Genomic DNA, 27,769 nt, shown 5'->3' with positions numbered 1-27,769 from the left:
AGTGGTTAAAAAAAATGCCTAAACGGGAAGCTTCTAAAGATGCTACCAGATATTCTCAGTGTAAAGATGTTTCTTTACAAAAACAATTAGGTTTGCGACAAACACCACTGTCAGATACAATTAGGTTATTGAATTACTAAACACACTTAACTAGCCTGGGCTTGCTGGATCTTTGCTTTCAGTAAGTGAGTGAATGTTGCTGGTAATTACCAATAAAATTGCCCTATTGGGGATTCTGGAGCATGCTGCTAATGAGGGTGGTGGAAACAATGACAATCAATGATTTCAAAAGGAAAATAGGATGGACACTTGAGGGAAATAACTGGCAGAGCTACAAATACAAAGATAAAGGAGAAGATGGAATTTACAAGATGGCTCTATGGAGAGCCAGTATTAACTCAACAGGGTGAATGACAGCTTTCTGGGCCGAATGAGTGTATCCCACTGTTGAAGACCAGACCAAAAAATGCCTACTTGATAAGTCACTCTATCATTGTAGAATAGAAAAATTGAAGAGACAAGGCATTTTAATGCTAAATTTCTATCAATACAGCCTTATATTTAGTATGAAATGTGATCAATAAAAGTATTTCAAGGAAATAAATCTATATTCTCTGTGTTAGAATCAAGCTTGAAAAAGTACTGTGAATAATAAAAAGGATGATAAGCTTCAAATAGACACAAACTGATGAACTGGATGAACATTTGGCAGATTAACTTCAATGCAAAGAATTGAGAAATGATATGTTTTGTAGGAAAGAATGATGTGGAGTTGCTGGTGTTGGACTGGGGTAGGCACAGTAAGTAATCTCACAACACCAGATTAATTAAAGTTAACAGGTTTATTTGGTAGCACTCACCTGATGAAGGGGCAGTGCTCCTGGTGTTGTGAAACTACTTACTAAGAAAGAATGAGGAGAGGTAATATAAAAGAAAAAGTATAATTCATAAAGGGCTTCAAGAACAGAAACATCTGAAGTAGTTATGCACATGTTGAAGATGGCAGGATAGTTTGAGGAAGTAGTTAAAACTGGCATTTGGGATTCTGGTTTTTTTCATAGAGGCATAAAATAATAGCAAGGAAATTATGAAGAAGCTTTATAAAACACTGATTCAGCTTGAACTAGAGTGCAGTTTTCAATTCTGACCACTGATCTTTAGGAAGGACTTGAAGACTTTAGAGAGGGTGCAAGAAAGATTTACAAGAATGGTTCCAATAGTGAGGGACTTCAGTAGATTGATTGGAGAAGCTGGATCAATGTTCCACAAAGAGTAAGAATTTGATAGAGGTGCTCAAAATCACAAGGGTCAGGATAGGATGGATGGAGAACAATTGTTCCCATTGGCAAATGGATTGAGAATCACAGGCACCAAATTGAGTTGAATGACAAGAAGAGGGCAACGCAAGGAAAACGTTTACATAGAAAGTGGTTGGGATCTGACGTGCATTACCTGAGAGTGTAGTGGCAGCAGATTGAGTCATGGTTTTCAAAGAAAGGGAATTTGATAAGCACCTGAAGAGAAATTTATCAGGCTACAGGCAAAGTCAAGGAGAGGGGATTATGTGAGACTAGCAGAAGCACAAGAACAGCAGACCAAATAGCCTCCTTCTGTGTTGGAATCATTCTATGACTCTATGAACTCAAAATGAACCTTGCCTGTTGATCCTTAGATGACACAGATTAGTTTTTGGCATACAGATACTATTCAAAATATGTTTGCTCACCTAAGATTGGTTTACTTTGCTTAACCAAGATATTTTAGCAGTTCACTGGGACATGCAAAAACACTCTACGTCAGGACTGGTATTTATTCACTGTAATTTCCTGAATTATTAGATTAATGACCCATCCAAAGTCAACACAGGAAAGTCCAGAAGCTCCATTATTTGATTGTGCATCTGACTTATGGATAGTTGCTACTCTAGCATAAAACAGTTTTAACACAGGCACTTATTTTGATATTGGTGATACTATGACTGACAAGATCAGATGGTGGAACATTTAAGAATGAACAAATTGGCATATAGCTAAAACTGTATGGGCTCCAGCAGAAGATAACCAAGGACGTGAAAAGTTATGGTTTATACTCCCCGGGCACAAAATCTAATGGTCAAATGGGTCAGAATTTTTTAAAGTATTTTTTCCAAGTTGGATTCTCGTTTTATGTACTGCATTTAAATGTCCGCTTGCCCTAAACATTTCCCCTTCGGAAAAGTGTCCATCAAGAGGATCCATCAATGGGTTTAGGCATTTTAAAAAGAAGTTAAGTAGCCAGATACAAAGGTATCAATAAAAGGAGGATTATACTGCAGGGGGATCTATTACTGAGCTGGAATGGACTGCTATAAATCATTTAGCTCACACAGCTTGATTCCATGGAGGTCCAGTGCAAAATATAGAAACAAAAGAAGAACTACAAAAAAGTGAAATACATTTTTTTAAAATTCTTCATGGAAATAATCTTCTAACTGACAATAATAATGATGATTATTCCAAACACAATATCTAAGTGTATTAAATGTTATAAGGAAAAGATGACTGCAGTGAGTGATCCATTATTTCTCTTCCTTATGCTATTGCTGTCTCCCCTACTAATTTAAAAAAAGCAATGCCTACTTTATTTTTAGTAACAGGGAAATGTGGGAGACCTTAAACGGACTATGCTCAAGCTCAATTGACAATCTGGCATGGAGCACACTTTTGGCCTTAAGTTAAAAGGCCAGGACCAGTAGAAAAATGACATTCTTTAGTATTTTGATATTGGTGTGCATGAATCTGGTGAAGTGGTGTGGGCCTTCCTGATCCAAAGTATCCAGGAGGAACATGCAAAATGTATCAGAAGAATGATAAGGTGAAGCATCAGCTGAATATATTCTGTAATACACCAGGCATGAAATATTTCAGGGGTGTGTTTATCACCTCCAGTGGGGAGCAGAAATATGTTTTGATTTATTATGGTCACACGTATTAGTATAATTGTTTCTTGCGTGCTATACAGTCAAAGCACAACATACAGAGAAGGAAAAGACAGTGCAGAATGTAGTGTTACTGTCACAGCTATGGTGTAAAGAAAGATCAACTTAATGCAAGGCGGGTCCATTCAAAAGTCTGATGGCAGCAGGGAAGATGAGATGTCCTCAGGTGTTTATATCATTTTCCCAGCAGAAGGTGGTAGAAAACAGCATGTGCAGGGTGCATGGGGTCCTTAATTGTGCTGGCTCTTTTACCGAAGCAGCGAGAAGTATAGACAGAGTCAATAGGTTGGTGAGTGATGGACTGGGCTTCATTCACGACTCTTTGTAGTTTGTGATGTTGCACAGTGCAGGAGCCATATCAAGCTGTGATACAACCAGAAAGAATGCTTTCTATGGTGCATCTGTGAAAGTTGGAGAGTGTCGCAGTAGACATGCCAAATTTCATTAGTCTCCTGAGAAAGCAGATGCATTGGTGGGTTTCCTTAACCATAGCGTCGGCATGGAGGGACCAGAACATGTTGTTGGTGATCTGGTCATATAAAAACTTGAAGCTCTCAACCATTTCTATTTCGTCCACCTTGACGTGGACAGTGGCATGTTTTCCACAACGCTTCCTGAAGTTGTTGACATCGAGGGAGAGATTATTGTAATTGCACCAGTTTACCAGATTCTCTCTTTCCTGTACTGTGTCTCATCACTGTTTGAGATGCAACCCACTACAGTGGTGTCGTCAACAAACTTGAAAAATGAGTTGGAGTGGAATTTGGCCACCAAGTCATAGGTGTATAAGAAGTATAATAAGGGGCCAAGGACACAGCCTCGTGGAGCACCGGTATTGTAGATGAGCATGGAGGTGGTGTTGTTGCCTATCCTTACTGACTGTGATCTGTAGGTTAGAAAATTCAGGATCCAGTCACACAGGGAGGAGCCGATCACCAGGCCAAGGAGTTTGGAGACATGTTTCATAGGAATAATTGTGTTGAAGGCTGTGCTGTAGTCGATAAGTAGAAGTCTGACATAGGTATCCTTGTTATCAGGTGTTCAGGGGCTGAGTTAGGAACAAGGAGACGGCGTCTGCTGTGGACCCGTTGCGGCAGTAGGAGAACTGTAGTGGATCCAGGCAGTCTGGGAAGCCGGAATTGATTCGTGCCATGACTGACCTTTCAAAGCACCTCATGATGATAGATGTCAAAGCCAGCGGACAATAGTCATTAAGGCACGCTGCCTGGCTTTTCTTTGCTACTAGGATTTTGGTCGCCTTCTTGAAGGAGATAGTGACTCAGATTGTGGAAAAGAGAAGTTGAAATGTCAATAAATACACTCCCCAGCTGGCCTGCACAGAAGCTGCGCACTCGTCCCGGTACCCCATCTGTGCCAGTCGCCTTCCATAGGTTAACCTTTGAGAAGGTTGCTCTGACATCTGCACTGATGACCTCTGGTGTTATGTAATGAGGCGGATAGAATTAGGGACCTTGTGGTGAAGGATCCTCTTGGGGAGAGTGATCATTGTATGGAGGAGTTTCTGGTGCAGATGGAGGAGGAGAAAGTGGGTTCCCAGACACGCGTCCTTTGTTTGAACAGAGGGGAGTACGGTAGGATGAGAGAAGAATTGGCGAATGTTGACCGGGGGAGTGCGTTGGAAGGTAGGTCTGCTGAGGAGCAGTGGAGGATCTTTAAGGAGGCCTTTCTTGGTGCTCAGCAGAAATTTATTCCGATGGTTAAAAAGGACCGTAGGAGGAGAGGTAATAAGTCGTGGATAACGAAGGAGGTGAAGGAAAGTGTTAAATTAAAAGCGGAGGTGATTAGAGTAGCTAAGAGTAGTGGACGAGAAGAGGATTGGGAGAGGTCTAAATGTCAACAAAGATTGACAAAGAAGTTGATAAAGAAGGGTAGGAGAAACTATGAAGCTGGGCTAGTGCTTAATATAAAAAAGGATAGCAAGAGTTTTTATAAATATATAAAAAGGAAGAGGCTGGCTAGGGTGAACGTTGGACCCTTAGAGGATGAGAGGGGGAACTTAGTGGTAGGGGATGGGGAAATGGCTGAGGTCTTGAATAACTTTTTTGTTTCGCCCTTCACGGAGGAGGACGTGAATAATTTGCCGGGTGTTAGCGATGGAAAGGTGGTAGGACTGGAGGGTCTCAATGACATTATTGTTACTAGAGAGGCGGTGCTCGACAGACTGGAGGGACTGATTGTGGACAAGTCCCCAGGACCGGATGGAATGCATCCGAGGGTTCTGAAAGAAATGGTGGAGGTGATAGTGGATGCCTTGGTGGTTATTTTCCAAACATCGCTGGATTCCAGGGAAGGGCCGGAAGAGTAGAAAACGGCTAATGTTACGCCGTTGTTTAAGAAGGGTGCCAGGTAAAAGGCAGGGAATTATAGGCCGGTTAGTTTAACGTCTGTTGTAGGTAAAATGTTAGAATCCGTCATCAAGGAGGAAATAGCGAGGCATCTTGAGGGAAATAGCGAGGCATCTTGAGGGAAATAGCGAGGCATCTTGAGGGAAATAGCGAGGCATCTTGAGGGAAATAGCGAGGCATCTTGAGGGAAATAGCGAGGCATCTTGAGGGAAATAGCGAGGCATCTTGAGGGAAATAGCGAGGCATCTTGAGGGAAATAGCGAGGCATCTTGAGGGAAATAGCGAGGCATCTTGAGGGAAATAGCGAGGCATCTTGAGGGAAATAGCGAGGCATCTTGAGGGAAATAGCGAGGCATCTTGAGGGAAATAGCGAGGCATCTTGAGGGGAATTGCTCGATAGAGCAGATGCAGCACGGTTTCGTTAAGGGGAAGTCGTGTCTGACAAATTTATTGGAGTTCTAGGAGGATGTGTCTAGGGCGGTGGATAGAGGAGAGCCGGTGGATGTGGTCTTTCTTGATTTTCAGAAGGCGTTTGACAAGGTACCTCACAAGAGGTTACTGCAGAAGGTAAGGGGGCATGGAGTTGGGGGTAGGGTGTTAGCGTGGATAGAGGATTGGTTGTCAAATAGGAGGCAGAGAGTGGAGGTTAATGGGTGCTATTCGGATTGGCGGTTGGTGACTAGTGGAGTGCCCTAGGGGTCAGTGCTGGGGCCTCAGATATTTACCATTTACATGGATGATCTGGAGGAGGGAACCGAGTGTATGGTGTCGAAATTTGCTGATGACACCAAGATTGGTGGAACGGCAAATTGCGCGGAGGGTGTGGAGAGTCTGCAGAAGGTTTGAGATAGGCTGGGCGAATGGGCCAGGAACTGGCAAATGGAATTTAATGTTGGCAAGTGCGAGGTGGTCCACTTTGGCAGGAATAATGGTAGGAAGGACTATTACTTACGTGGCGAAAAACTGCAGCAGGCGACGGTGCAGAGGGACCTCGGGGTCCTTGTGCATGAGTCGCAAAAACCCAGCCTGCAGGTGCAGCAGGTGGTCAGGAAGGCTAATGGGATGCTGGCCTTCATAGCGAGGGAGATTGAATATAAAAGTAGGGAGGTCTTGCTGCAGCTGTATAGGGCATTGGTGAGGTCGCAGCTGGAGTACTGTGTGCAGTTTTGGTCGCCGCACTTACGCAAGGATATTTTGGCCTTGGAGGGAGTGCAGAGGAGGTTTACTAGGCTGATACCAGAGTTGAGGGGGTTGAGCTATGAGGAGAGGCTGAATAAACTAGGCTTGTACTCGTTAGAGTTTAGAAGAATGAGGGGAGATCTCATTGAGACATATAAGATGATGAATGGGATGGATAGGATAGAGGTGGAGAGACTCTTCCCGCTCAGAAAGGACAGTAGGACTAGGGGGCACAGCCTCAAGATAAAGGGGGGGCGGTTTAGAACGGAGTTGAGGAGGAACTTCTTCACTCAAAGGGTGGTGAATCTCTGGAATTCTCAGCCTGTTGAAGTGGTGGAGGCTGCCTCGCTAAATATTTTTAAGATGCGGGTTGATGGGTTTTTGATAAGCGAGGGGATTAAGGGTTATGGGGAGAGGGTGGGAATGTGGAACTGAGCCACGACAGATCAGCTATGATGTTATTGAATGGTGGGGCAGGCTCGAAGGGCTAGATGGCCTACTCCTGCTCCTATTTCTTATGTTCTTATGTTCTCACTTTGAGGCTCCCAGGCTCCCATTGACCTCTTGCTCAGAACGGGCTTAGAATGCACAGAGCATTGGGTGCACTAGTGCTGACGATTTTACATACCTTCATCTTGTAGCCTCTTATGTCTTGTAGACCTTGCCATGTTCGGCAAGGGTCCATGTGGTGAGTCTGTGACTCTAGCTTGGTCTAGTACTGGTAGCCTATCTTTGAAGAAATAAAGGCTAAATTTTGACAGCCCACTAAAGGGAACAGAATTTTCCAAAGGGTACACTGCACTTGATGCCCATGAGGTAAAGAATGGAGCGGGTGCAAGAAAAACAGCAGGTTTAAGCAACACAATTGACTATGATTTGTTTTACTAAGAATAATTCAGAGATGCAATATAAAAGAGTACAATTCTAAAGAGTTGCAGGAGTAGAGAGACCTGGATGTATATGTGCATTAGTAAATCATTGATTCTCATCTGGCTAGCAAGGGAGAATGCTTGTAAGATAAATACACAACAACAGGAATGTGTGTGGCATGGCCAAATGAAAAGAAATTGCACTCTCTCTTATTTCAGAGTCAGAAACACGCGCATTCAAGCCCCACTCCAGAGACTTGAGCCAGCACTTAGCGGGTGCCGCACTTTGACAAGCTGAGATAGAGCATTTAACTGAACACATGGCATTCTGGGCTTTATAAATAGGGGCACAAATTACAAACGCAAGGAGGTTATGTTAAATCTACATAAAACACTGGCTCAACGGGAGGATTGAGTCCAGTTCTGGGCACCACACTTAAGGGAAGATGTGAAGGATGACAGAGGGCACAGAAAAGATTGGTTCCAGGGTGAGGGATTTCAGTTACTTAGAAAGATTGGAGAAGTTGAAAGTTCCCTCCTTGGAGGACAGAAAGTTGAGAAGAGATTTCGTAGAGGGACTCAAAATCATGAGGGGGTCAGAGTGGATAGGGAGATAATATTCCCATTGATCGAAGGTTCAAAAATCCCGAGGGCACAGTTTCAGGGTAACTGCAAAAGAAGCAATAGTGACACAAGGAAAATGTTCTCACAGTGAATGATTAGCATCAGGAGTGCACTCAGTGAGAATGTGGTGAAAGCAGGGACAATTGAGGTTTTCAAAATCATTATCTGAGTAAGAAAAAGTTCAGGGGAATGGCATTAGGTGATTACTCCTTTAGAGGCCAGCACAAGCACAGCAGACCAAATGACTTCCTTCTTCACTTGATGCATTCTGTGATTATGTGGTTCTAAAGTAGTTTCTTCAGTGAAAACAGCCGAGAGAAAACTAATACATTGATAGAGGTGGAGCACATCATAATCTGGGGTTAGGTTGCCTTTTTTGCACCAGCAACCAGAATCCCAATGGAGTGGATGGAAAAGCTTCTGGAAAAAAGACAGGGCAGCTGTCAAGACAGTTCCAAAGATGTTGTAGCCTTCAACATGTCACTGAAGACGACGAACATTCTCGCCAAGGCCATCCCCACATCTTGTCTTCAATAAACTGCACAACCTCAAACAGACTATTGTCCGCAGCAAACTACCCAGCCTTCAGGAGAACAGTGACCACAACACCACACAACCTGCCACAGTAACCTTTGCAAGACATGCCAGATCATCAATACAGATGTCATCATCTCGCATGAGAACACCATCCACCAGGTGCACGGTACATACTCTTGTAACTCAGCCAACGTTGTCTACCTGATACGCTGCAGGAAACGATGTCCCAAGGCATGGTACATTGGGGAGACCATGAGGCGCTACAACAACGGCTGAATGAACACCGGTCGACAATCACCAGGCAAGAGTGTTCTCTTCCTGGTGGGGAACACTTCAGCGGTCATGGGCATTCAGCCTCTGACCTTCGGGTAAGCGTTCTCCAAGGTGGCTTTCACGACACATGAACAACGCAGAGTCGCTGAGCAGAGACTGATAGCCAAGCTCCGCACACATGAAGACAGCCTAAACCAGGATCTTGGGTTCATGTCACACTATCTGTAACCCCCACGACTTGCCTGGGCTTGCAAAATCTCACTAACTATCCTGGCTGGAGACAATATACATCTCTTTAACCTGTGCTCAATTCTCTCTCCACTCACACTGTCTGTACCTTTAAGACTTGATTACCCGTAAAGACTCACATTCCAACCATTATTTTATAAATTGAGTTTGTGTCTTTGTATGCCTGTTTGTGAACTGAAATCCCACTCACCTGATGAAGGAGCATTGCTCCGAAAGCTAGCGGCTTGTGCTACCAAATAAACCTGTTAGACTTGAACCCGGTGTTGAGAAACTTCTTACTGTGTATACCCCAGTCCAATGCCAGCATCCCCACATCTTGACTGATCTGTACCAGAGAGGAAACCTTTATTCTCTGATACGATCAGAGGTATTGCTCAGGATAGTGCCCTCAGCCCAATTATCTTTAGCTGCTTAATCAATGACATTCCTTCCACAATAAGGTCAAAAGTGGGGATGTTCACACAATGTTCAGTACCAGCAACTCTTCAGATACAGAAGCAGTCCATGTCCAAATGCAACAAGACCTGAATAATATCCAAACTTGATCTGATAATTGGCAAGTAACATTCACATTATATAGGTGTCAGGCAATGACCATCTTCAACAAGAGAGGATTTAACCGTCATCCATGATATTTAATGGCGTTACCATTACCGAATCCCCCAATATCAACATCCTGAAGGTGACCAGACATAGAATTGGACTAGCCATATAAATCTGTGGCTAAGGCTAGGAACCTTGTAGCAAGTAAGTCTTCGCTTGATTCCTTAATGCCTGTCCAGTATTATGGAATACTCTTCACTTGCCTGGATGAATACAGCTCCAACAACACTCAAGAAGCTCAACACCATCCAGGACAAAACAGCTTGTTTGATTGCTACCCCTTCCAGAAACATTCAACCCCTCCACCAACGATGAGCAATGGCAGCTGTGTACACCATCTATAAAACACACTGCAGGAATGCAAGGTTCCTTCAGCAACACTCCCAAACCCGCGACTACAAGCATCTAGAAGGACAAGTGCAGCAGATATTTGAGAACACCATCACCTGGCAGTTTCCCTCCAAGTCATTCATCATCCTGACTTGGAAATATATTGCTGTTCCTTCATTGTCACTGGGTCAAAATCCTGGAATTCCCGTGGAAACAGCACTGTGGATGCTACATCTCGGGGGCACTACAGCAGTTCAAAAAGGCAGTTCTTGTGACCACCTTGTGACCTTGTTGTTGACCTAGCCAGCAACACTCATATCCCATTAATGTTTCTTTAAAAAATGGCCTCAACTTAAAGGCTTTAGTGTGGGACTTGCGTTAAGATGTGTTGATAAGACCATAACTTTCTTGTTTCTCACTTTCTGGAAGGAAATGTGCATTTGTTAGTGAAGGACTGTAAAGTTCTGGAGTTTACAGAACTCCGAGGAGTTGCAAAGGAGGAGTGACATGAGATGATTTGCATTCTCTCGCCAATAGGAGTAAATTTAGACCATCTCCAAAAAAGGGAGGAGGAATGGGGGATAAAAGATGAGAAACTGTAATCCTTGACAGCGCAGTGATTCCATGGTTTCTGGGTTATGACTCTTCTGGACACAGTTCAAAGACAAACAAGAAAGAGACATCCTGTGCGCTGACAACCTCAAGTGTTCTTGGGATCTTGAGAGAATAGAAACTTCTCTGCTGTCCTCACTGCTTGTTAAGTACGTGTGAAACTTTACTTATTAAATTCTACTTGATTAACACAAACTAGTTATTCGTACCCTGTAGGTCAAATACAATGAGGACTTTAATTTTAGAAATTAACAATGACTGTTTTTATTTTAATTAGAAGAGCTTTATAACTTGAAACCCTCAATCTTACATGAAACTGGTAGAGTTATTTAATGAATAGCTTGCATCATTATTTACAGAAGATAATCGGTCAGGGCTGGGATCTAAATATTCCAAGGATGTGTCTCCTATTGAAAAGACAGGCAGATGGTCAAAGGGGATGGGGTCACATTGTTAGTTGCAAATGAAGTTAAATTGATATAGGATCAGAAGACATAGAACCTCTGTGTGTAGAATTGAGGAATTGAGGACCACTGGAAAATGAGGCTGGCGGAGCAATAATAGGAAACAAAGAAATGGCAGAGGAACTGAACTGTTACTTTGCATCAGTCTTCACGGTGGAAGACACCTGTGGGATGCCAGAGCTCCAGGAGAGTCAGAGGGCACAGGTGAGTGTAGTGGCCATCATTAATGAGAAGGTTCTGGGGAAACTAAAAGGTCTAAAGGTGGATAAATCACCTGGACTGGATAGACTATACCCCAGAATTTCTAAAAGAGATAGCTGAGGAAGTTGCAGAGGCATTTGTGGTGATCTTTCAGGAATCAGCAGATGCAGGGAGGGTCCCAGAGGACTGGAAAGTAGCTAATGTAACATCACTGTTTAAAAAGGGATGGAGACAGCAGACAGGAAATTATAGACCAGTTAGTATGACTTTGGTCTTTGGCACGATTTTCGAGTCCATTATTGAAGATGAGATCGTGGAGTACTTGGAAGTGCAAGACAAAATAGGACTGAGTCAGCACAGCTTCGTCAAGGGGAGGTCATGTCTGACAAATCTGTTAGAATTCTTTGAGGAAGTAAAACATAAGTTAAATAATGGCGAATTAATGGACATGATTTATTTAGATTTCCAGGAGACCTTCGACAAGGTGCCGCATCGGAGATTGTTAAATAAGTTGAGAGTCCATGGTATTAAGATAAGGTCCTGACATGGACAGAGGATTGGCTGACTGGCAGAAGTCACAGAGTGGGGATAAAGGGATCTTTTTCAGGATGCCAGCCGGTGACTATTGTTGTGTCTCAGGGATCAGTGCTGGGACCACCACGACATTTTATAATATACATTAACAATTTGGAAGAAGGAACTGAAGGCACTATTGCTAAGTTTGCGGACGATAGAAAAATATATAGAGGGACGGGTCGTATTGAGGAAGCAGGGGGCTGCAGAAGGACTTGAACAGGCCAGGAGAGTGGGCGAACATAAGAAATAGGAGCAGGAGTAGGCCATCTAGCCCTTCGAGCCTGCCCCGCCATTCAATAACATCATGGCTGATCTGTCGTGGCTCAGTTCCACTTTCCTGCCCTCTCCCCATAACCCTTAATCCCCTCGCTTATCAAAAACCCATCAACCCGCGTCTTAAAAATATTTAGCGAGGCAGCCTCCACCACTTCAACGGGCAGAGAATTCCAGAGATTCACCTCCCTTTGAGTGAAGAAGTTCCTCCTCAACTCCGTTCTAAACCACCCCCCACCCCCCTTTATCTTGAGGCTGTGCCCCCTAGTCCTACTGTCCTTTGAGCGGGAAGAGTCTCTCCACCTCTATCCTATCCATCCCATTCATCATCTTATATGTCTCAATGAGATCTCCCCTCGTTCTTCTAAACTCTAACGAGTACAAGCCTAGTTTATTCAGCCTCTCCTCATAGCTCAACCCCCTCAACTCCGGCATCAGCCTAGTAAACCTCCTCTGCACTCCCTCCAAGGCCAAAATATCCTTGCGTAAGTGCGGCAACCAAGAAGTGTCAGATGAAATATAATGTGGAAAAGTGTGAGGTTATGCACTTTGGAAGGAAGAATCAAGATAAGAACTATTTTCTGGATGGGGAAATGCTTAGGAAATCAGAAGCACAAAGGGACTTGGAAGTCCTTGTTCAAGATTCTCTTTAGGTTAATGTGCAGGTTCAGTTGGCAGTGAGGAAGGCAAATGCAATGTTAGCGTTCATGTCAAGAGGGCTGGAATACAAGAGAAGGGATGTACTTCTGAGGCTGTATAAGACTCTAGTTAGACCTCATTTGGAGTATTTTGAGCAGTTTGGGCCCCATATCTATGGAAGGATGTGCTGGCCTTGGAAAGGGTCCAGAGGAGGGTCACAAGAATGATCCCTTCAACAAAAAAACTTGTTGTATGAGGAATGGAGGAGGACAGTGGGTCTGTATTCACTGGAGTTTAGAAGAATGAGGGAGGATGTTTTTGAAACTTACTGGATATTACGAGGCCTGGATAGAGTGGACATGGAGAGGATGTTTCCATTAGTAGGAAAAACTAGAACCAGAGGGCACAACTTCAGGCTAAAGGGACAATCCTTTAAAACAGAGATGAGGAGGAATTTCTTCAGCCGGAATGTGCTGAATCTGTCGAACTCTCTGCCGCAGAAAGCTGTGGAGGCCAGGCCATTGATTTTCTTTGAGACAGAGACAGACAGGTTCTTGATTAATAAAGGGATCAGGAGTTGTGGGGAAAAAGGCAGGAGAATAGGGATGAGAAAAATATCAGCCATGATTGATGGGCTGAGTGGCCTAATTCTGCTCCTGTGTCTTATGGAAGTGTTCAAAAATTTTTGGATGAGGAAAGAAATATCAACAAGGATATGGGAAATATCTCCTCAGTTCCAATGAAGCGTTATCCATCTGAATTGCTAATTGTTTCTCTTTAGAGATGCTACCTGACCTGCTGACTACTTCCAAAATTTTCTGGTTTATTTCTGATTTCCAGCATTCAATTTTCAATAAAGGATATTATTTTTTAAAGATGCTAATAATTCCTAAATGCTCGGGACTAAATTGTATGAATTCCAGAACACACAAGCAAGATAATGAGGGAGGAGCAGAAGGATTTTCAAATTTCGACCATTTCTCAAACTCAGTTCTTGCTGCAGCTGCAAAGGATGTACTGGCAATGTTACAACTCTAATCCAAAAGGGAGCAGTGATAAACCAGGCAATCAGTTAACCTCATATAAGCATAAGAGAATCACGAGAGACCACATCTGGAGATAAGTAAATACTCAGAAGGACACAAACTGGTTTGAGATGGTTGACATGAATTTGTGAAGAACAGGTTGAGTTTTATTGAACAATATACGCAATGTAAAAAAAATAGGTTTATGGAAGAGGAGGGGTAAATGTAATTTGCGTGGTTTTCCAGGAGGAATTTGATAAATCTGAGAAATTGGATGAGTATATTAAGGCTGCCATGGCATAAAAAAAATGTGGTGAAATAAACAGACATTGTTGAAATGCAAAAAGGAAAGGTTTCTGTCACCAGAAGCCTTTCAGACAGCGACTAGTGAAGTGTATCAGGAACCAGCATTATGCTCACATATAATCAGCAAAGGAACAAATCTGAAAATCTGATGACAATAACAAACCAGGAAAAGTAGAAAATGTTTAACTATGAAGGAGCCTACAGGAGGACAAAACATGGAAGCATGGGCAGGAAAGTGGCTAACATCATTTAATACAGAAAATAGTGATGCAATACATTTCGGGAAGAATAGTGAATAATGGAAATATAACAAACAGCACATTTCTCAACTGAGTGGGGAAGCAAAGAAAACTGGCTGTGCACATGAATTAATCCTTACAAGTCGGTGGAAGGAGAGAAACAACTGGAATTTATATTGAGGATTGAATACAAATGCAAAGCAGTTAAAAGGTAAAATATGACAGATCACATCTGACATACTGTAAGCAATTTGGAATTGCTCACTGGAGGACAATGGAGCCTTCCTGTAGAGAGAGCAATGCAGATTCTGGTGCAAGAAATGAGGGTTCCAAACTTAGAGTTAGAAAAACTATGGCAAACCCAAGAGTGTGGGAGAATATGATGGAAGTGTTCTAAATGAAAAAGGAACAGATTGATTAAACACAGACTATTTCCATTGGCAGATGAATCAAAGATTAAAACTTAATAATTTAAACTTAAACTCAACATTAGAAAACACTTTTTAAAAACACAGGATATGGAATGCATTACTAGAAGGGGCAATTCAATGCTAAATTAATTACAACATTTGAACTGACACTGGGTAATTCAGAAATACAAATGGCTTTGATAAGTGGGAAAACTAGACGATATAACATTAGCATCCAAGTGGTCATAAAAACATCAAAAGCAGAGGGCCAAGTAGCCACATTCTACACCACTAAACATTTACAATTTCAATATGTATATATTTGCAAAAACCTTTTTAAGTTCTCTTAAAAAGCCTTGCTATTCAGGATATCACCAAGGCAAATTGGAGCACAATCCTGTGCCTGTTCATACTGCAATCCAGCTCTGCAGTGCAAGGCTCTATTAAATGTTGTTGATAGTAAAATGCTGAAGTGAATACATTTAAATGTCACAAAGGTTAAAAAAATGGCTATCTCCACGGCGATAGTACACTGAGTGGCCTGAACAAGTATAGCAAGTATCTCATCCCCTCGGTGGAACAAAGTCCAGCCCTTGACAACTGCTGGCTAATCTGATCGGGTGGCAGTCCCATGAAGTTGATAGCATGTATTCCAGGCGCGAGTAACTTCATGATCTGTTGGGCGGGAGGCGGGGTTAACATTTTGGGAGGGGTGGGTGCCCAAGGCCCACAGGGTATCACACCTCCCAAAGGAGGGACCCCTCTTGCCTTCCCGCTTTTTCACCAGAATTGTTGAGTTGCTTGTCCACTCTTGACTGCCTTACTCTCTGTGGCAACATATTATCAGGTCAATTAGCTTGTTAATAAGCTCAATTGCCTTTTCTTGATTTTTATCTAAATGATGGACTGACTGCTGATTTCAGCACCCACCTGGCTTCTGTATTTCGGAAAAAAGTGTTTGCATTGGGTTCATGACCCAATGTCATTGGGACTGGATTTTATGGATGCGTCTGATAGCTGGGGCATAATCCCAGGATAAAAGTTTGGCTTCAGAACGGGACTTCAGAGAAATTTTTTCACCCAAAGGGTATTAGATTTAAGGGAATCAAGGGGCACAGGGATCAGGCCAAAAAGCGGAGTGGGATCGAAAAATCAGCCAAGACCTTTATGAATTCAGAGGAGGCTTGAGAGACCGACTCCTGTTCACATTTCATTTACTTACTTTGCACTTGTGTTCAGTCTATTATTAACAACATTAATAATTTGACTTTACTCACCTTGCCGCTCAGTTATCAGCTACTTGCCGGTGAACGTCAGTAGCCAGCACTCCTCTCAACCTCCCCCTCCCATTTATATGATGATTAGGTGGAGAAAACGTAACACACAAAACAAATCAAACTGATTACCATGCAGAACATACCTACAATCGGGTGCAGGGCACCATCGGGCATCTGGATCAGATGCAAGGTATCTTCGCAGCATGAACTCCTCATACTTTTCCATCAAAGTGCCATTGTTGAGAATCATACGAATATCTGATGGATGAAATAACTCAGAACATTCCGGACAGGCAACATTGACCCTACTCTCTGAAATTTCAATTTTCAAATATTGCTGTAAGCAATCCAGGCAAGATCGATGATGACAGGAAATGATCTCTGGGAACTGGGATCGAGGTTGACTAAGAAGGCAGAGTGGACACTCCAGAGTGCCCAATAACTGTTCATTACTGGATGATTGTGTTGTTCTGTTGGTGGAGGGCATCTTTTTCTCATCTTCATTTTCTGTTTTTGTATGTACTCCCTCAATTGTAACTGTGGACATCTCCAGCTTGGATTTTGATTTAGGTTTCCTGCTGAAGAGGCTGAAGAATTGGAGTTGTCGATGTTTATTTGGTCTCTTCATGATCTTAAATATACTATAAAGTTACAAAAACAGTCACGGTTACTCCATTAATGGTTTTCCAAAGCCATTGACTACAGTATACCAAGTTTGAAATCAAACAGCGGCCGATCATCGAAAGGCAAAATCTTTACAAAGATACACTGCAAAGAAAAAATGGCAAGTTTCTTCTTCCACTTAGGAAATCCAGTTGTTCCTAAATATTAGTAGCAATACTGAAATAACCAGTGTTTTGTTCAACGGAGATTATATGAAGCATGAATCACAACACTGATTTTTAAATGGCTTAGCACTGAATGGATATACATAAGTTGAGATATTAAGCAGTCCCAGAATTGAACAGCAGTGTGTGTTGGAAGTTTGATTATGTCACCTTGCGATATTCATTGTTTTGTCCATTTTTGTTATGAAACCTGCAAGATGTTGAGACCAAAAGGAGGAGAAATTAGTTACACAAAAATTCTTGCAATACAAAATGCTCAAATAATATTCTAAACTTATCCAACCAGTAAATGTGATTGTACTTCACTTAAAGTAACATCACACATGAAAGTGAAAAACACCACCCAGAATAGTGACTTCTACTTCCTGGTGCAAGCTTTCTAGTTTAACCCAAACACAATATTCAAATAATGATCACAATAGGTCGAAGATCAAGAAGGGTGAACCTGCAGCACCTTGAGATATCAAGTCTGTGTAGCATGAAACTAGTGATAAATCCCTACCTGAAAATCAATCTCACCACTACAATCGGAAATACCAGATACTTATCGAAAATAGCAATTTTACTTGATTCCTTACCTATTCATTCATGTTAAATATGATTGTTGTACTCACACAGATTTTAAAAAAAGACAGGAGAATGGAAATGAGAAAAATATCAGCCATGATTGAATGGTAGAGTTGACTCGATGGGCTGAGTGGCGTAATTCTGCTCCTATGTCCTATGGCCTTAAGCTGATGATTAGAAGAAAAATAAGATTGCTAAAAACCTCGTTCCTTCATGCATCTCTTTTTACTATGGCTCCACACAGGTCTGTCCCATTTACAGAATCAGATCTGAACTCTGCAGTTGAGTGTGGAATCATCCAGTATAGTACACTAATGACACGTTTGATGAAAACAACAGATTGGACTTATTTTAGGACAAGGTTTATTTAGTGCATCATAGGAACATAAGACTTAGGAGCGAGCAGTCATTCAGTCCTTCAAGCCCACTCTGCCATACAGTAACATCACAGCTGACTTAATTGTGGACTCAACTCCACTTTGCTGTCTGCACTCCTTGTCTGATTTGTTTATCAAAAATCTGGCTAATTTTGCCTTGAATAAATTCAACAACTCCAACCCCCACTGCTTTTTGAGAAAGAGAATTTCACAGAAAAGACTCTTTTCATCTTTGTCTTGGACCCCTATGGATTTCATATGTCAGCATTTAGAAAGCAGTGGTATGATGAGACAAAGTCAGCATGAATTTACAAAGCGGATATCATACTCAACAAATCTATTGGAATTCTTTGAGGAACTGTTTAAATCATTTAAAAGCATTTTTGCGGGCTTTTTGTATTTACCGCTTTAAGAATTCTAAGGGAGTGGTTAGAAGGGAGTAGTGGGGCAGCAGGCTTTAATTATCAGGTGGTCATACGGTGAAGTCTTCCATTGTTTGCTGGAGCAGATGAGTGAAGGAGCAGAGGGACAGATAAGAAATTACCTGTTAAAAACCTGTTTAAATAAGTTTAAAGCACTTTGCAGTAAGAACTTACCTTGTAGAACTGTTTAAATCATTTAAAAGCATTTTTGCGGGCTTTTTGTATTTACCGCTTTAAGAATTCTAAGGGAGTGGTTTGAAGGGAGTTGTGGGGTAGCAGGCTTTAAATCAGCGCCAGGTTTAAAAGGAGGCCTGGTATAGACAGCGGGCAGCAGAGTGAGCTACTAGGGCTTAAGATCTAAAGGGCTGGGGAGAAAAAGGGCCAAGTAAGTTCGTGTGGAAATTTTCGATACTACTACAGTGAATAATGGAGGGGCATGTGATGTGTTGTTTCTGTATGATGTGGGAACTGGTGGACCCCAGGGTCCTTCCCAGTGACCATGTCTGCAGTAAGTGCAGGTTGCTGGAGGAGCTCCAGCTCAAGGTAGATGAGCTGGCCTCTGAGCTACAGACACTGAGGCTCATCGGGGGGAGAGAGGGTGCCATTGTCAATGGAGTGCAAGTGACATCCACCCGCCCCCGGTTGATAGGATTAAGGAAGTGAATGGGTGGCTCAGGGATTGGTGTGGGAGGAATGGGTTTGAATTTATGGGGCATTGGCATCAGTATTGGGGTAGGTGGAACCTGTTCGGGCGGCATGGGGTTGCTCTGAACCGTGCTGGGACCAGAGTCTTGGCGAATCGAGTAAAGAGGACTGTAGACAGGGCTTTAAACTAATTAGCCGGGGGAGGGTGCGAGGGTAGGTGACATTACGGGGTCTAAAGTTAAGGAGAGAGTACAGGTAAGGGTAGAGGCCGAGGATGTCCCAGTTCTGGCAAATAGGGTCCAGGTGAAGGCTGGGATGAAGGCACTTTATCTGAATGCACGAAGCATTCGGAATAAAGTGGATGAGCTGGTGGCGCAGATCAGCACAAATGGATATGATCTGGTGGCCATTACAGAGACGTGACTGCAAGGTGACAGGGACTGGGAGCTGAATGTCCAGGGGTATCAAGTGTTTAGGAAGGATAGGCGGGAGGAAAAAGGGGGGGGCGTAGCTCTGCTGATTAAGGATAGCATCAGGATGGTAGCAAGGGATGATATTGGAGCCAAGGAGCAGAAAGTGGAATCGTTGTGGGTAGAGATTAGGAACAGCAAAGGGAGGAAGACGCTGGTGGGTGTCGTCAATAGGCCCCCGAATAATGATCTGGAAGTGGGGCGGGCTGTTAACGCGCAAATAAGTGCGGCGTGCAGGAATGGGACGGCCGTAATTATGGGGGATTTCAATCTACATATTGATTGGTCGACCCATGTTGGACGCGGTGGGCTCGAGGAGGAGTTCTTGGAATGCTGCCGGGATAGTTTCCTTGAACAGTGTGTATTGGAGCCGACGAGGGAGCGAGCTATCTTGGATCTGATGTTATGTAATGAGGCGGGTAGAATTAGGGACCTTGCGGTGAAGGATCCTCTTGGGGAGAGTGATCATTGTATGGTGGAGTTTCTGGTGCAGATGGAGGAGGAGAAAGTGGGTTCCCGGACACGCGTCCTTTGTTTGAATAGAGGGGAGTATGGTAGGATGAGAGGAGAATTGGCGAATGTGGACTGCGGGAGTGTGTTGGAAGGTAGGTCTGCTGAGGAGCAGTGGAGGATCTTTAAGGAGATCGGTGCTCGGCAGAAATTTATTCCGAAGGTCAAAAAGGACCGTAGGAGGAGAGGTAATAAGCCGTGGATAACGAAGGAGGTGAAGGAAAATGTTAAACTAAAAGCGGAGGCGTTTAGCGTAGCTAAGAGTAGTGGGCGAGAAGAGGATTGGGAGAAGTTTAAATGTCAACAAAGATTGACAAAGAAGTTGATAAAGAAGGGTAGGAGAAACTATGAAGTTGGGCTAGCGCTTAATATAAAAAAGGATAGCAAGAGTTTTTATAAATATATAAAAAGGAAGAGGCTGGCTAGGGTGAACGTTGGATCCTTAGAGGATGAGAAGGGGGACTTAGTGGTAGGGGATGGGGATTTGGCTGAGGTTTTGAATAACTTTTTTGTTTCGGTCTTCACGGAGGAGGATGTGAATAATTTGCCGGGTGTTAGAGATGGAAAGGTGGTAGGACTGGAGGGTCTCAATGACATTACTGTTACTAGAGAGGCGGTGCTCGACAGACTGGAGGGGCTGATTGTGGACAAGTCCCCAGGACCGGATGGAATGCATCTGAGGGTTCTGAAAGAAATGGTGGAGGTGATAGTGGATGCCTTGGTGGTTATTTTCCAAACATCGCTGGATTCCAGGGAAGTGCCAGAAGATTGGAAAACGGCTAATGTTACGCCGTTGTTTAAGAAGGGTGCCAGGCAAAAGGCAGGGAATTATAGGCCGATTAGTTTAACGTCTGTTGTAGGTAAAATGTTAGAATCCGTCATCAAGGAGGAAATAGCGAGGCATCTTGAGGGGAATTGCTTGATAGAGCAGACGCAGCACGGTTTCGTTAAAGGGAAGTCGTGTCTGACAAATTTACTGGAGTTCTATGAGGATGTGTCTAGGGCGGTGGATAGAGGAGAGCCGGTGGATGTGGTCTTTCTTGATTTTCAGAAGGCGTTTGACAAGGTACCTCACAAGAGGTTATTGCAGAAGGTCAGGGGACATGGAGTTGGGGGTAGGGTGTTAGCGTGGATAGAGGATTGGTTGTCAAATAGGAGGCAGAGAGTGGGGGTCAATGGGTGCTATTCGGATTGCCGGTTGGTGACTAGTGGAGTGCCCCAGGGTTCGGTGCTGGAGCCTCAGCTATTTACCATTTATATAGATGATCTGGAGGAGGGAACCGAGTGTATGGTGTTGAAATTTGCTGATGACACCAAGATTGGTGGAACGGCAAATTGTGCGGAGGGTGTGGAGAGTCTACAGAAGGATCTAGATAGGCTGGGCGAATGGGCCAGGAACTGGCAAATGGAATTTAATGTTGGCAAGTGCGAGGTGGTCCACTTTGGTAGGAATAATGGTAGGAAGGATTATTACTTACGTGGCGAAAAACTGCAGCAGGTGACGGTGCAGAGGGACCTCGGGGTCCTTGTGCATGAGTCGCAAAAACCCACCTTGCAGGTGCAGCAGGTGGTCAGGAAGGCAAATGGGATGCTGGCCTTCATAGCGAAGGGGATTGAATATAAAAGTAGGGAGGTCTTGCTGCGGCTGTATAGGGCATTGGTGAGGCCGCAGCTGGAGTACTGTGTGCAGTTTTGGGCGCCGTACTTGTGCAAGGATATTTTGGCCTTGGAGGGAGTGCAGAGGAGGTTTACTAGGCTGATGCCGGAGTTGAGGTGGTTGAGCTATGAGGAGAGGCTGAATAAACTAGGCTTGTACTTGTTAGAGTTTAGAAGAATGAGGGGAGATCTCATTGAGATGTATAAGATGATGAATGGGATGGATAGGATAGAGGTGGAGAGATTCTTCCCACTCAGAAAGGACAGTAGGACTAGGGGGCACAGCCTCAAGATAAAGGGGGGGCAGTTTAGAACGGAGTTGAGGAAGAACTTCTTCACTTAAAGGGTGGTGAATCTCTGGAATTCTCTGCCCGTTGAAGTGGTGGAGGCTGCCTCGCTAAATATTTTTAAGACGTGGGTTGATGGGTTTTTGATAAGAGAGGGGATTAAGAGTTATGGGGAGAGGGCGGGAACGTGGAACTGAGCCACGACAGATCAGCCATGATCTTATTGAATGGCGCGGCAGGCTCGAAGGGCTAGATGGCCTACTCCTGCTCCTATTTCTTATGTTCTTATGTAACGAGTAGAACTGACCAAGGAAAACCAGTGGACGTGGTTTATTTAGACTTTCAGAAAGCTTTTGACAAGGCCTCACATAACAGACTAAAGCTCATGGGATTGCAGGTAACGTTGTGAGATGGATAGAAAGCTAGTTAATAGATAGTAAGCAAAGAGTTGGCACAAATGGGTCTTTTTCTGATGGTCAGTCAGGGATTAGTGGAGTTCTGCAGGGATCTGTGCTGGGACCCCAACTGTTCACATTGTATTTTAATGATTTGGAAGAGGGAGCTAAATGTATTACATCAAATTTGCAGATGATACAAAGTTGGATGAGAGAGTGAGCTGTGAGGAAGATATAGAGATACTTCAGCGTGATTTGGCCTGAAAGCATGGGCACATGCATGGCTGATGCAGTATGATATGGGTAAATGTGAAATTATCCACTTTGATAGCAATAATAGAAAGACAGATTATAGAACATAGAACACTACAGCACAAACAGGCCCTTCGGCCCACAAATTGTGCCGATCACATCCATACCTACCAGGCCACAGAATTATCTGTAACCCCCAATCCCGTTAAATCCCATGTATTCATCCAGAAGTCTTTTAAAAGACCCCAGCGAGTTTGCCTCTACCACCACTGACAGCAGCCGATTCCACTCACTCACCACCCTCTGAGTGAAAAACTTACCCCTAACATCTCCTCTGTACTTGAATGGGTGTAAATTGAGAGGGATGGATACTTAACGAGACCTTGGTTTCCTCATGCATCAGTCACTGAAAGTAAGCATACAGGTCAGCAGGCAGTAAAGGCAGCAAATGGTATGTTGGTCTTCATAGAGAGAGGATTTAAGTAAAGGGATAGGGATGTTTTGCTGCAATTGTATAAGGCATTGGTGAGGCAGTACCTGGAGTATCGTGTGCAGCTCTGGTGTCCTTATCAGAGGATACCTTTGCTATTGAGGGAGTACAGCAAAGATTTACCTGGCTGATTCCTAGGTAGTCAGTTAGGATCATATTTACAGGAGTTTAGAAGAGAGTGAGGGGCCCTCATAGAAATTTCTAATATTCTAACACAGCTGGACAGGGTTGATTCAGAAAGAATGTTCTCAATGTTAAATTCTCTCAGTGTACCTGAACAGACGGCAGAGTGAGCTGACTGGGGGACTTCCACAGTAACTTCATTGCAGTGTTAATGTAAGCCTACTTGAGACACTAATAAAAAACCAACAGTGGGGAGTCCACAACTAAGAGTCATAGTTTGAAGATAAGGGATAAACCTTTTGGAACTGAGGTGAGGAGAAATTTCTTCACCTTAAACCAGAAGCTTCTTGTTCTCAAAATAAGGCACAAACAGCAATTTATTTTGTATCATACTCCAAAATTCCCAATTGTTCTAATCACAATACAGTAAAAGTACTGCGTAAAAGAAGAAAATCCATATTTATTTGATAAGATACAAACAGATACTGAAATCTAAATACTGTTGTATCAGGCCAGACTAATACAAAAACAAAACCACCAAATACTTTTATCTTGATCTATGACACCAGCTACAAGATACAAATGGTTACTTGGAGTGTCGAGCAGAAAGTATTTCCATACTAATCCGCAGAGTTCAGAAAAGAAGCAAATGTAACTAACCCAACAGCAAACCTCGGATGGTGATGGTTAACAAGAGGGGACACAGCTTTAAACTGAGGGGTGATAAATATAGGACAGATGTCAGAGGTAGGTTCTTTACTCAAAGGGTAGTTAGGGCGTGGAATGCCCTGCCTGCAGCAGTTGCAGACTCGCCAACTTTAAGGGCATTCAAATGGTCATTGGATAGGCATATGGATAATTTTGGAATAGTTTAGGTTAGAGAGTCATTAGATTGGTTCCACTGGTCGGCGCAACATCGAGGGCTGAAGGGCCTGTACTGCGCTGTAATGTTCTATGTTCTACAAGTACTCTTCTGAGATTGTTTAAGCCAGGCCCAAGATGAAACTCAGCAGCTCTCCAATTATCCCTTAACTGTAGATATGGACATAAACGAGGAGCAGGAGTAGGCCATTCAGCCCCTTGAGTTTGCTCTGCCATTTCAAATAATGGCTGATCTGATAGTAACCATTAACCCGCATCCCACCTACTTCGATAATCTTTGACGCAATATACATACCTAAGGTGTGGCCTGGTCAAGCCTTCCTGTTCTGCTAACAAACTTAAAACCCTGTTTCATGCATAGACTTCATTTTCCAAAGAGATTTTCTGGCAATGTAAGTGCTTTCCCACTTTCTGGTCAGTCACTTCTTGATATCTGGTTGGAGAGGAAAACAGAACATTCAGAAGCCAAGAACCTAAGTTTGCTGTTAACTCCAGATCACTGCAATCACTACAAATTCTATTCTGTAGTTGTCAACAACTCGCAACTATGAAGTGCGCATAAAAAAATTACACCATCACAACAGATTCTGACATTGTCTTTTATAGATTATAAAATGTTCACTGACCCAAAGCAAAGAAAAAGTAAATAGTCTTAATTGTACACAATTTATATTAGAATATAGTCCTCCTCCTCCTCCACCCCCCACCCCCACAATGTGGAGATGCCGGCGTTGGACTGGGATAAGCACATTAAGTCCAACAGGTTTATTTGGTAGCACAAGCCACAATCTTTCGAAGCGCTGTTCCTTCATCAGGTGAATGTGAGTTCTGTTCACAAACTGGGTATATAAAGACACAAACTTAATTTACAAAATAATGGTTGGAATGCGAGTCTTTACAGATAATCAAGTCTTAAAGGTATAGACAATGTGAGTGGAGAGAGGGTAAAGCACAGGTTAAAGAGTTGAGTATTATCTCCAGCAGGAAAGTTAGTGAGGCTTTGCAACCCCAGGCAGGTTGTGGGGGTTACAGATAATGTGACATGAACCCAAGATCCTCGTTGAGGCTGTCCTCGTGTGTGGGACTTGGCTGTCAATCTCTGCTCAGCGACTCTGCGTTGTCATGTGTCGTGAAGGCTGCCTTGGAGAACGCCTACCTGAAGATCAGAGGCCAAATGCCTGTGACTACTTAAGTGTTCTCCAACAGGAAGAGAACTGCACCAATCTCCTCAGAAGACGGACACGGCAGACAGAATACCCTTCATTGTCCGGTGCTTCCCCGGAGCGGAGAAGCTACAACATCTTCCCCGGAGCCTTCAACATGTCATTGATGAAGACAAACATCTCGCCAAGGCCATCTCCACACCCCTACTTCTTGCCTTCAAACAACTGCACAACCTCAAATAGACCACTGTCTGCAGCAAACTATCCAGCCTTCAGAAGAAGAGTGACCATGACACCACACAACCCTGTCACAGCAACCTCTGCAAGATGTGCTGGATCAGACATGTATGCCATCATCTCAAGTGAGAACACGGTATAATGTTGTCTACCTGATACACTGCAGAAAAGGTTGTCCTGAGGCATGGAACATAGGGGAGACCATGCAGACGCTATGCCAACGGATGAATGAACACCGCTCGACAATCACCAGGCAAGAGCGTTCTCCTCCTGTTGGGGAACACTTCAGCAGACATGGGCATTTGGCCTCTGATCTTCGGGTAAACGTTCTCCAAGGCAGCTTTCACGACAATGCAGAGTCGCTGAGCAGAGACTGATAGCCAAGTTCAGCACACAAGGACAGCCTCAACCGGGCTCTTGGGTTCATGTCACACAATCTGTAACCCCACAATTTGCCTGGGTTTGCAAAATCTCACTAACTATCCTGGCTGGGGACAATACAGATCTCTTTAACCTGTGCTTAACCCTCCCTCCACTCATATTGTTGGTACCTTTAAGACAGGATTACCTGTAAGGATTCGCATTCTAACCATTATTTTGTAAATTGAGTTTGTGACTTTATATGTCCTGTTTGTGAACAGAACTTCCACTCACCTGATGAAGGGGCTGCACTCCAAAAGCTAGTGGCTTGTGCTACCAAATAAACCTGTTGGACATAAACCTAGTGTTGTGAGACTTCTTACTGTGCTTCCCCCCACAAGCAATGTTCGTGTATTCTGAATTAGCCATAGTAAATGCGTGATTGTGACGCTCTTTTGGAGATTTGGTGCAGGCTCAATGGACCGGGTGCCCTCTTTCTGCACCATAGGGATTCTGTAGTTCTCAGCTTTGTTGAAAATGTTTTTGTGGTGATTAAATGATTATATGACTCCAAGAAGATAACATTCACTCAACTTGTTGGGAATAGGTACTGGTGAAGAGTGAGAATGTACTGTGGAATATTTCTATCTGCAAAAACAATTATAAAACCTGAAACATTACAAGGTCATGTTCCTCCTCGAATATTTGAATATGGATTGTCGTAAGGCACAAAAATGTGCATGTATAGGTAAGAGACAAAAGTTTGCAGAATTTATTGACATTCACAGTTCAATCATCAATTTTAGCAGTTAATATCCACGCTTTCATTTTAATACACCTTCCAAAAAGCAAGGATGCTGAGCAAAGACAATGTTTCTTTGATGTAACCACATGACCAAGAAAAATGCACCACTATACTTGAGTTCAAAAATGGTCTAGCATTTAAAACTTGCCAAAATTTTAAAAAATAACTTCAAAAATCTCTTAAAACAATTTCTATAATTCTAAGGATAGCCAGAGCACTTAAAACAGAACTGATCACAAATTAGGAGAATTTAAACAGTTTTTAAAATGCCCACAGTTCATTAAACAGGAAGAGATGAAAATTCTAAGAACAGACATTGCCTAAGCCTAGTAGCAAGCACAAGAACCTAAAGTCTGACACATTTAGACTGGAGATAGCCTGACCAAAAATACTGACCTATTAACATGATATGAAACAAACTTGCAATGGGTCAGCATCAGAATGTAATTCATCAAATTAGCATGATTGAATTGCTAAAAAAGGCTAGAATATATGTACCAATTTAGAAAGTTTGCTCACTTAATTTACCACCCACTGATGCAAACAATTAAAGCTCTCCACACTCATATTCACAACCACTTCCCCCACTGTTGCAATACTACTCAAACAAAAATTACATCATACACAGTCTACTTTTGCCATCAACTGCAGGCATTTATTTAAATTTCTCTTGCAGTAGGCAATTCTTACATAACCAATTATCAAGGTATCTTAATTGCAATAGCTGGTAATTGAATCCAATTTTTGTGAGAAAAAATAATTTGCTCAAGTTGTTGCTCAGGCTTCTTCCACTCGTGTTTGATTATCCCTTCAAATCAGCACAGATAGGTTAATTGTGAAGTTAGCTATCTAGCAACAGATACAGGGAAAAAGCAACATAAAGGCATAGAACACACTGTCCTGTTAGTACTACTGGACAAAGTAACAAATTATTTTAAACTATCTTTTGTGTAATTTATTGCAGTGACAAAGCATTTTGCAAAATTTAATAATAGTAGAATAAAATGTCAACCTAACAACACTAGAATTTCTGCCGCTCCTACTGTTCCGAAGCTCAATCCATCACAACTTTGCAAAATAATGTTATCAGAGATGATTCATAGTTTATTTTCTGCTGGGTAAAATTTATCCATTGTTCTTATGAATCTTGGACTCATCTTGTAATAGCACTTCCACAGTAAGCAGCCCAACATAACAAGTGTTACACAGAAAGTGTGCCTACCCAATGTCATTCATCTTGTGGAATCACAC

At 42.9% G+C, this 27,769-nt stretch overlaps 1 protein-coding gene across 3 annotated transcripts in view; it reads right to left on the bottom strand.

The window, feature by feature from the left end:
• The window catches only part of LOC145345094 (E3 ubiquitin-protein ligase RNF19A), a 97,815-nt gene that overhangs the window by 27,035 nt on the left and 43,011 nt on the right, over positions 1-27,769 (bottom strand). Inside the window, exons 2-4 of one of the 3 annotated variants that reach the window (XM_080192693.1) lie at positions 24,249-24,386; positions 22,779-22,864; positions 16,173-17,067 (exon numbers count right to left, since the gene is read on the bottom strand). In XM_080192693.1, the coding sequence (XP_080048819.1) occupies positions 16,173-16,657 (485 nt within the window). In that variant the 5' untranslated portion in view covers positions 16,658-17,067; positions 22,779-22,864; positions 24,249-24,386. The remainder of the gene's footprint in view (positions 1-16,172; positions 17,068-22,778; positions 22,865-24,248; positions 24,387-27,769) is intronic. The other 2 variants (XM_080192692.1, XM_080192694.1) reach the window with 2 other exon arrangements.

The sequence above is a fragment of the Carcharhinus amblyrhynchos genome, chromosome 7 (genome assembly GCF_965287045.1).
Source record: "Carcharhinus amblyrhynchos chromosome 7, sCarAmb.v2.hapA, whole genome shotgun sequence".
In the NCBI taxonomy this organism is placed as follows: domain Eukaryota; kingdom Metazoa; phylum Chordata; class Chondrichthyes; order Carcharhiniformes; family Carcharhinidae; genus Carcharhinus; species Carcharhinus amblyrhynchos.
This window is presented reverse-complemented; position numbering and strand designations above follow the sequence as displayed.